Source organism: Sinocyclocheilus rhinocerous, unplaced genomic scaffold (genome assembly GCF_001515625.1).
Source record: "Sinocyclocheilus rhinocerous isolate Xijiao unplaced genomic scaffold, SAMN03320098_v1.1 scaffold757, whole genome shotgun sequence".
Classification (NCBI taxonomy): Eukaryota; Metazoa; Chordata; class Actinopteri; order Cypriniformes; family Cyprinidae; genus Sinocyclocheilus; species Sinocyclocheilus rhinocerous.
In genome coordinates this window covers 423,627-434,727 of record NW_015662957.1, presented here as the reverse complement: position 1 = coordinate 434,727, position 11,101 = coordinate 423,627, and the positions used below count along the sequence as shown (strand labels likewise).

The 11,101-nt window shown below is 35.7% G+C and overlaps 1 protein-coding gene across 8 annotated transcripts in view; it reads right to left on the bottom strand.

The window, feature by feature from the left end:
- Positions 1–11,101, bottom strand: part of magi1b (membrane associated guanylate kinase, WW and PDZ domain containing 1b) — a 140,934-nt gene that overhangs the window by 5,643 nt on the left and 124,190 nt on the right. For 7 of the 8 annotated variants that reach the window (XM_016538858.1, XM_016538863.1, XM_016538859.1 and 4 more), the window contains 4 exons: positions 10,687–10,890; positions 4,094–4,187; positions 1,367–1,454; positions 788–931 (listed from right to left, as the gene is read on the bottom strand). In XM_016538858.1, coding sequence (XP_016394344.1) covers positions 788–931; positions 1,367–1,454; positions 4,094–4,187; positions 10,687–10,890 — 530 coding nt within the window. The remainder of the gene's footprint in view (positions 1–787; positions 932–1,366; positions 1,455–4,093; positions 4,188–10,686; positions 10,891–11,101) is intronic. The other variant, XM_016538864.1, reaches the window with a different exon arrangement.

The following is an 11,101-nucleotide window of genomic DNA, read 5'->3' as shown; positions in this document are numbered from 1 at the left end:
ATTCATAATATAATATAATATAATATAATATAATATAATATAATATAATATAATATAATATAATATAATATAATATAATATAATATAATATAATATAATATAATATAATATAATATAATATAATATAATATAATATAATATAATATAATATAATATAATAATAAGTATATTAGTTATATTTAACTAATAATTAAATCAACAGCTTAAGACCACTCATATAAATAATAGCTACCTATCATAACTAATCCTTGGGCTATTCTTTTAGGTGATATGTGTCCCTGGATCACAAAACCAGTCTTAAGTCGCTGGGGTATATTTGTAGCATTAGCCAAAAATACATTGTATGGATCAAAATTAGCAATTTTTCTTTTATGCCAAAAATCATTAGGATATTAAGTAAAGATCATGTTCCATGAAGATATTTTGTAAATTTCCTACCGCAAATATATAAAAACTAAATTTTTTATTAATCATATGCATTGCTAAGAACATAATTTGGACAACTTTAAAGGCAATTTTCTCAATATTTTGATTTTTTTGCACCCTCAGATTCCAGATTTTCAAATAGTTGTATCTCGGCCAAATATTGTCCTATCCTAACAAACCATACATCAATGGAAAGCTTATTTATTCAGCTTTCAGGTGATGTGTAAATTCAAAAAACTGACCCTTGTGACTGGTTTTGTGGTGCAGGGTCACATATAATAAATAAGTTCAAATCACTCAGTTTCAGATTCAAGTATGATTAAATCCGAATATGTGTGTCCTGATTCACAGCTGCACATACCCTCATCTTTCCATTTCGCACGGCTGCTCCGTCCTCTGCAAGTCTCAGCACATACAGGTCCATGTTGTACTCTCGACCCCCTCTAAGGCTGAAACCAAAGCCTTTATTGTCCCTCTCCAGATCAACAGAGTAGAACTCAGCATCCTAAAACACAAACAAATACAAGCCAAGGTCAGTGATGAATCTATAATGGCATTTTTTTAAAACTAGGCTCCCATTTCTGCAAATGAAATGAAAGCCAACTGCAGGAAAGACATGTATTTGATAGCAGATGCATCAGAGGGACAGCTTAAATAATTGATCTGACTCTGATGATATTTTAGGTAGGGAGGGAAGGGCTGGATAGGGCCATTGCGAGGTAGCAACAAACACAAAAATAGTTCAAAATACCACCTTAGAATCAGGGAACCTCAAGAGTAAAATGAGTCATAATGTGCATTTGACAAATTCGCTTTGGTGTTTCAAACCTTTTGCCTTGTTTTCGTTTTCGACGGTTCATCTAACTACTGACATGCCCTCTCTCAGAGGACCAAACATCTTAAGCAGATGGCAGTGTGAGGAACGGAGCGAGTGATGTACCTGATTTGAAGGTTGTGTTGGAGCTGGAGGAGGTGGAGCTTGTGGGGCTTTGAACTCAAAAGACTCCTGTTTTGGTTTGGTGTTGTTTCTGAGGAAAAAGACAGTGACAAAACTTTGGTTACACTTTATTTCGATAGTCCACTTTAGACATTCTATTAACAGTAAGTAACTTTGCAACTACATGTCAACTAATTCTCATTAATTTGCAACTACATGTCTACTAACTCTCAGAGTAGACTGTTACGGTAGGTTTAGGGTTAGTAGAATAAGTTGACAAAGAAATTGTTAGAAGATATTAAGCAGACAGTCTACTAATACTCTACTAACTGCTAGTTGACATGTAGTTGCAAAGTTACTTACTGTTAATAGAATGTCTAAAGTGGACTATCGAAATAAAGTGTTACCAAAACTTTTGTAAAATTATGAGCACTGACATACAGTAGCCCCCCAAAAATGTTTAAATATCTGATTGTTACTGCATAAAGAAGAGGTATTTTGTGCTCACAAAGGCTGCATTGGTTAAAACACGGTTACAAAAATATTGTTTTTTTGAAAATAACTTTTCAATTGTAATATTTAAATACTGAATATTTAATGTATACACAAATTTAGGACTTTTTAAGACCTGCACAAATAAAATTAATACCATATGAACGGGGTAGGGCAATGTCTATGGTAAACTATTAAACTGTAAAATGACTGTAAAAAGCATGATTTACAGTTCAGATACAAGTTTTCACAAAAATACTTTTATAAAATAATACACTTCACATTTTTACCTTTAAACCATTTTTAAGAAAATGGATGAGTCAAAAGTATTCATTATTATATTAATTTAAACAATCATTATCAATAAATTATTATATTAATTAATTAACATACAAACACATTTTACTGTTTCAATTTTTATAATGAATTATCTTCTTATCGATTTACAGCTCTGCGTGTTTGAAGGGTAAAAACATGGGTCGATTTTGGTCTGATTTTGGTTCTAGGACCGCATTTCTAGGACCCTTTTTTTTGTGACAGCGCCATCTAGCCAATTCTATTCCAACAGAGGAGACCTGATTCAAACATCAAACAGATGCAAAGACTAGATCCATGGAAACTATTAATTTTTTATCTTTCCATATTTTTTTAATGTAAGAGCTGGCGTGAACTTGAGTGTTCGAATCGAGGGGGTGTCAGCAATCTCCATTTAGCCTATTTAGCTGTGCAAAACCGTTCACTGTGCTGCTGGATGTTGTTAATTAGTATTTGTATTCAAATTATTTTACATTTATTAAAGTACTAATAATCACACTAATTTGTATTGCATTCGTTTTACCGTTTACTGCACTTTAAGTGGGTCACACATCAGACGTGAAGCTGCTCTGCGACTAATGAACTGAAGTCTCGCATATACACAAGTCTTTCTTTCAAAAAAAAAAAACTGAAATTAAAACCAAAATATATATTGAATATATTGAAATAAATTAGGTTAAATATTTCAAGAGGGTTACCAACAGGTATGTTTAGGGTTAGGAGTTGGTTAGGACAATAATTAATTGTATACAATTAAACAACTACATAATTCCTTAAAAATAACATACATAATTGAATAGCAAGTGCTATAAAATCGTATGAGCCACTGATACATACATACATACAAAAAATAAATAAAATAAAATAACAAACAAAAAACAAAAAAAACTACAGGGTCCTAGAAATGCAGTCCTGTATTGCAGGAAGGAACACCCTACTCACAACAACAGCCTTATTGAAAATGCACATTCATTCTCTGCCAGCAGGAGGCGCTTTCGGAACGGCAGACCTATAACTGTTTCCACGGTAACGGCAGAACACAAAGCAGCTGCAGCACCAGACTTTGAAACATGCAGCGCTCATGTTTATTTAATTAAATCAAAGCCTTTTGAAGTTTAATCGTCACATTAAGCTGTATCGCAATTCTGGTCCGTACCCAAATTTAAGACCTCTTGAAATCATAATTAAGTCTTGTGAACATTTGAAAGCAATAACATACATAATTGAATAGCAAGTGCTATAAAATCGTATGAGCCACTGATACATACATACATACAAAAAATAAATAAAATAAAATAACAAACAAAAAACAAAAAAAACTACAGGGTCCTAGAAATGCAGTCCTGTATTGCAGGAAGGAACACCCTACTCACAACAACAGCCTTATTGAAAATGCACATTCATTCTCTGCCAGCAGGAGGCGCTTTCGGAACGGCAGACCTATAACTGTTTCCACGGTAACGGCAGAACACAAAGCAGCTGCAGCACCAGACTTTGAAACATGCAGCGCTCATGTTTATTTAATTAAATCAAAGCCTTTTGAAGTTTAATCGTCACATTAAGCTGTATCGCAATTCTGGTCCGTACCCAAATTTAAGACCTCTTGAAATCATAATTAAGTCTTTCTTGTACAATTTAAGACTTTTTATGACCTTAAATTTGATACAAGTAAATTTAAGACTTTTTAAGGACCAGCGGGAACCCTGTCTAGTATCACCTGGTTTGATATATTGTTAAGAAATTAAGTTTATTCATTTTTGAGTGTGACTTCAATGTACAAAATATATTTTGGCGCCACTTTACATTTTTTATGAAATGGTCTGATGTGATTTGTCTTTAAAAATATGACATGAATTAAATAACTTCCAGCTCAGTATGGCTGTACGGTATGGGTGTTGCTGAATTCAGGTGTGTGGTGCGTACCTTGGCTCAGGTGCAGTTTGCTGTTGAGGTGCGTGTGTGGTAGTTATGGTTGCAATCTTCTCAGCGTTGGTCAGCAGTGATGCATTGGAGGACTCTGCGGGAGGAACATCACAAATGTTAAGGAAGCCACCACATTATTACCCATAATGCATCTGCAGTGTGTAAGTGCACCCTGTGAACCAAGTATCAGAGGCCCATTTTCCATACATCAAAACATTAGCACTAGTGCACTGTGTAAGCGCACTCCAGCTGGGCAGCAGGAACAACGGCACATTTATCATTCTGGCTGTAGCTTTCGTCTCACAGATTACATTATAGCATAATGGCTGAAAGCCATGCAAAGCTGAACATCCAATTCCCCTCTTCTGTCTGTAATCACATATCACAGTCTACCCTCACATTAGCAATTACAACAGCTTGTGCTGAAGGAACAATTCATCCAGAAATGTATATTCTCTGGCATTTATTCATTCTCACACTTGTGTGTTTTTTTCAATGGAACATAATAAAGATATTCTAAAGAATGTTCATGCTGCACTGTAAATAGTTAAGAGTTTGCGAATTTGAATTCAATTTGAGACCTAAAGAAGAAGATCAGGTTTACTGTGAATAATGATTTAATTTTTGAACAATTGAAGTTTGGAATAATTCTTTTTTTTTTTTTTTTTGGTTTTTGAAAGAAGTCTCTTATGCTCACCAAGCCTGCATTCATTTGATCAAAAATACAGTAAAACTGTAATATTTTTGAAATAATATAGCAATTTTAAAAAACTGTTTTCTGTTTGAATATATTTTATAATTGAACTTTTTTCCTGTGATGGCAAAGCTGAATTTTCAGGAGCCTTTACTCCAGTCTTCAGTGTCACATGATCCTTCAGAAATATTTCTAACAAGCTGATTTGCTGCTCAGTTATTATCAATTATTTTAGTGCTCAATTACTAATAATGGTTATTATTTATGATTATTATCAATGTTAAAAACCAGTTTTTGCTGCTTAATATTTGTGCGCAAACCATGATACATTTTTTTTTCAGAATTCTTTGTTGAATGGAACTTACAAAAATAGCATTTAGCTTAAAAATAAATCTTTTATAACATTATAAATATCTTTACTGTCACTTTTGATCAATTTGTGCATTTTTGCTGAATAAAAGTATTAATTTCTTTTCTTTCTTTTTTAAATCACCAAACATTTGAATTGTAGTGCATCACGGTTTCCACAAAAATATTAAACAGCAAAAACTGTTGTAAACAGTGTTTACAACACTGATAATAAGAAATGCTTCTTGAGCACCAAACCAGCATATTAGAATGATTTCTGAGCAGCCTGAACATCTATTAAAACATCTCCTTTTGTCCATTTTTGTGTGAACTTTTAGTTTAATTGATCTTGGATCATTTGCTTTGACCGCATCAGCCTAACTCTTAAGTCAGCTGTCACCAATGAACAGTCTGCTGTTGCTTGCGCTCAAAGCTGCTTTAATTCCGCCCCACTGGGCAGTCACTGTGGGAGAGAGGGGGAACTTTGATGAGTGCACAGCCCGTGAATCCCACCGTCTTAAAATAGCCCTTCCCCATCACTCTGTTGGGAACAGACTTGCCGTTCTCTCTCTCTCCTCTCTCATAGATTGATCTTATTTTTTCCTCTTTTCTCCACTCAGAAAGCACAAGAAATGTATAAATTATAAATTATGCATAAATTAGGCAAAGAAACCAGAAAAAAGGCTACAGTTTAGTAACTGCAGTAAAGTAGCATCCAGGGGAAAAAAACCCAATGAACCATCTTCGCCTTCCTGTAAACACAACCAGACGTACACACCCACAGTCTGTCAATTTTGGAAATTCCCATAGTATGCCAGCACTCTCCTCCTCTCTGATTAAAGAGTATGAAGAACTCTCAGACAGACCCCAGTGTATTTGGCATCACGCATTAGAGTAAAGCCGAGACTTCACTGGAAACAGCTTTCTCATTATTGCATGCCTTCCCTCTGAGGAAAACACTCAGTGTAGTGCATAGACACACTGGCACATGCAAGCACATATGTACCATGAGCTGTTATACCTTAGGCCAACACTTATGTTTCAGTGTCAATTCTGGCTCACTTTGTAGGCGAGATGAGACTTGATCAAAGAAAATAAAATGCTTAGTACAACTAATTGATATAGGTTTATTTTTAGTGTGAAAAGGGACCTGGGTTCCAAATCCAAACTGAATTTAATACATTGAACTTGACAGCCAGTTATCATCATGCATTTTTGTTGTATGGAAAAAGGCAGCTCTGACATTTTGGTCCAAACGAAAAAAGAAATAAGAGCATGAAGCAAAATGAATGCTTGAATGGGTAGATGATGACAGCTGCAAATGATTTGCAGATTTGAAGTGCAACTTGATACACCCGTGCAAAGTGTGATTACATTTAAGCATGTGGTTTCTGTCACTTTAAATAAACACCTTTTTAATCAACAACAACTGTGCAACTTACAAAGTACAACAATAAGGGAGGCGGAATAGTAATATCTATAAAAATAGAAAAATATATTTTTCATTTACTTTCTAAGTACATATACGTATTTTCTATAAAAACATAAACAGGTTTTTGGACAAATAAATAACAATAATTACTGTTCAGTTCTGACTTAATTTTCAAAGCTGCAATTTTTTCTAAAACTTTCATTTAAAAAACACTTGCCACTAAAATCTCCAGGGAAACATTGAAATGTGTATGACGCTTCTGCACGACTGTGTCTGTTCCCCCGATCAACCTTGTTGGTGTGCCATCTGTCATTATTACAACAGCACAATATGAAGGCGCTCTGCCTCTAAGGTTGAGAGCGTGTTGAATATTTATTGAGCAGGTTCCTGTTCATTATTCTTCTTCTAATAATGCTGAATGTATCGTCTACATTATTACTGTGAGGCTCGCGAGAGCAGTATGCTGAGAAGCCGTGCTATTACACATATTGCACACACCCACATGCACCAATATGCTCTCAAATCAGCGAGCGAAGGCAAAGAGAATGAGAGAGAGGAACTGACCGTCTCCTGGAATGATCCGCAGTGTCACCGTGTTTCCAGCTTCTTTGATCAGGTTGACGATATCCGAGTGGGACTTATTGGTGATGGAGCAGCCGTTTACAGCCAGGATCCGGTCTCCGACTTTTAGTTTCCCACAGCGGTCAGCTGGGCTTCCCTCAATGATGCGACCTATTTTATGAGGCATTGCCACACATGCGTTTCCAGCTTTTGGCCAACAGTGATTGAGCATGTATGAGTTTTAATTAAGATGGTTATTTTTGTTTGTTTTTGTTTGTTTTTGGAGTTTAGGGCACCATTGAGTAGCATGGAAAAATATTAGCAGAGGACAAGAAGTTGACAATAAATCCTCCTCCATTAGGTTTCCGTGGCCAGCCCGGAGTATTAGATCATGTTCAATGGGCCTCTTAGGTGACAAAAAGCATTTTTTAAAGCTGAAAAAGTGGTGCGCAGACCTAATCCATCTAGTGACTGCTGGAACCACACAAGAAACTGCTGTAGACATGAGGACGGCAGTGTCTATAATCAAGTATTCATGAATTTAAGTATGCTTTTTTTGTGGTCTTTTGTTGTGCTTTGATTGTAGGAATTACACTGGCGCCGCTGTAGGGATTAAAGCTTCTCAGCAGCACACGACGCCTCAAACGCTCCGAGAGGAGAGCTAATGTAATGGAAATCTGTAGGTTGGAGTCAGAATAGGTGGTCATTACTAAAGATGCAATTAACACCTGAACCAAATCAGTGAGTCATCGCAGGTAGCATGTGGTGGTACTACGGCAAAGTTTTATTATACGTGAAAAAATAAAACCATATGGCTCATTTGTTGCTGGTAGAGATTGTGCACATTATACAACGATTTAAAGAGATAGTTCAACCAAAAATGAACATTCTGTCATGTTTTACTCACCTTCATGTTGTTCCAAACATGTATGAGTTTTTTCTTCTTCTGATGAACACAAAAGAAGATATTTTGAAGAATGTTGATGGTCCCCATTGACTTCCAGAGTATGGAAAAATACATACATGTTTGGAACAACTAGTAAATAATGACACATTTTTAATTTTTGGGTGAACTATCCCTTGTAATATGGTTGACTTTTTAAATTTTTGGAATATTACGTATTCATTTTGAATATGCAATATATTTTTAAGTATACAATGCCATTTAAATTGGAAAGATTTATTAATGATTTTTGAAATAAGTCTCTTATGCTCACCAAGCCTGCATTCATTTGATCAAAAATACAGTAAAACTGTAATATTTTTGAAATAATATAGCAATTTTAAAAAACTGTTTTCTGTTTGAATATATTTTATAATTGAACTTTTTTCCTGTGATGGCAAAGCTGAATTTTCAGGAGCCTTTACTCCAGTCTTCAGTGTCACATGATCCTTCAGAAATATTTCTAACAAGCTGATTTGCTGCTCAGTTATTATCAATTATTTTAGTGCTCAATTACTAATAATGGTTATTATTTATGATTATTATCAATGTTAAAAACCAGTTTTTGCTGCTTAATATTTGTGCGCAAACCATGATACATTTTTTTTTCAGAATTCTTTGTTGAATGGAACTTACAAAAATAGCATTTAGCTTAAAAATAAATCTTTTATAACATTATAAATATCTTTACTGTCACTTTTGATCAATTTGTGCATTTTTGCTGAATAAAAGTATTAATTTCTTTTCTTTCTTTTTTAAATCACCAAACATTTGAATTGTAGTGCATCACGGTTTCCACAAAAATATTAAACAGCAAAAACTGTTGTAAACAGTGTTTACAACACTGATAATAAGAAATGCTTCTTGAGCACCAAACCAGCATATTAGAATGATTTCTGAGCAGCCTGAACATCTATTAAAACATCTCCTTTTGTCCATTTTTGTGTGAACTTTTAGTTTAATTGATCTTGGATCATTTGCTTTGACCGCATCAGCCTAACTCTTAAGTCAGCTGTCACCAATGAACAGTCTGCTGTTGCTTGCGCTCAAAGCTGCTTTAATTCCGCCCCACTGGGCAGTCACTGTGGGAGAGAGGGGGAACTTTGATGAGTGCACAGCCCGTGAATCCCACCGTCTTAAAATAGCCCTTCCCCATCACTCTGTTGGGAACAGACTTGCCGTTCTCTCTCTCTCCTCTCTCATAGATTGATCTTATTTTTTCCTCTTTTCTCCACTCAGAAAGCACAAGAAATGTATAAATTATAAATTATGCATAAATTAGGCAAAGAAACCAGAAAAAAGGCTACAGTTTAGTAACTGCAGTAAAGTAGCATCCAGGGGAAAAAAACCCAATGAACCATCTTCGCCTTCCTGTAAACACAACCAGACGTACACACCCACAGTCTGTCAATTTTGGAAATTCCCATAGTATGCCAGCACTCTCCTCCTCTCTGATTAAAGAGTATGAAGAACTCTCAGACAGACCCCAGTGTATTTGGCATCACGCATTAGAGTAAAGCCGAGACTTCACTGGAAACAGCTTTCTCATTATTGCATGCCTTCCCTCTGAGGAAAACACTCAGTGTAGTGCATAGACACACTGGCACATGCAAGCACATATGTACCATGAGCTGTTATACCTTAGGCCAACACTTATGTTTCAGTGTCAATTCTGGCTCACTTTGTAGGCGAGATGAGACTTGATCAAAGAAAATAAAATGCTTAGTACAACTAATTGATATAGGTTTATTTTTAGTGTGAAAAGGGACCTGGGTTCCAAATCCAAACTGAATTTAATACATTGAACTTGACAGCCAGTTATCATCATGCATTTTTGTTGTATGGAAAAAGGCAGCTCTGACATTTTGGTCCAAACGAAAAAAGAAATAAGAGCATGAAGCAAAATGAATGCTTGAATGGGTAGATGATGACAGCTGCAAATGATTTGCAGATTTGAAGTGCAACTTGATACACCCGTGCAAAGTGTGATTACATTTAAGCATGTGGTTTCTGTCACTTTAAATAAACACCTTTTTAATCAACAACAACTGTGCAACTTACAAAGTACAACAATAAGGGAGGCGGAATAGTAATATCTATAAAAATAGAAAAATATATTTTTCATTTACTTTCTAAGTACATATACGTATTTTCTATAAAAACATAAACAGGTTTTTGGACAAATAAATAACAATAATTACTGTTCAGTTCTGACTTAATTTTCAAAGCTGCAATTTTTTCTAAAACTTTCATTTAAAAAACACTTGCCACTAAAATCTCCAGGGAAACATTGAAATGTGTATGACGCTTCTGCACGACTGTGTCTGTTCCCCCGATCAACCTTGTTGGTGTGCCATCTGTCATTATTACAACAGCACAATATGAAGGCGCTCTGCCTCTAAGGTTGAGAGCGTGTTGAATATTTATTGAGCAGGTTCCTGTTCATTATTCTTCTTCTAATAATGCTGAATGTATCGTCTACATTATTACTGTGAGGCTCGCGAGAGCAGTATGCTGAGAAGCCGTGCTATTACACATATTGCACACACCCACATGCACCAATATGCTCTCAAATCAGCGAGCGAAGGCAAAGAGAATGAGAGAGAGGAACTGACCGTCTCCTGGAATGATCCGCAGTGTCACCGTGTTTCCAGCTTCTTTGATCAGGTTGACGATATCCGAGTGGGACTTATTGGTGATGGAGCAGCCGTTTACAGCCAGGATCCGGTCTCCGACTTTTAGTTTCCCACAGCGGTCAGCTGGGCTTCCCTCAATGATGCGACCTATTTTATGAGGCATTGCCACACATGCGTTTCCAGCTTTTGGCCAACAGTGATTGAGCATGTATGAGTTTTAATTAAGATGGTTATTTTTGTTTGTTTTTGTTTGTTTTTGGTGGGGATGGAGAAAGGGAAAGAGAAAGAGAGAAAAAGGAAAGAGAGAATGTGTAGGGGTTAATATACCAAGCCACCAAGCCAAAGTGCCAACATTTCTCATAGAATGCCCACAGAATGTGCCCTGCAAGCAAAA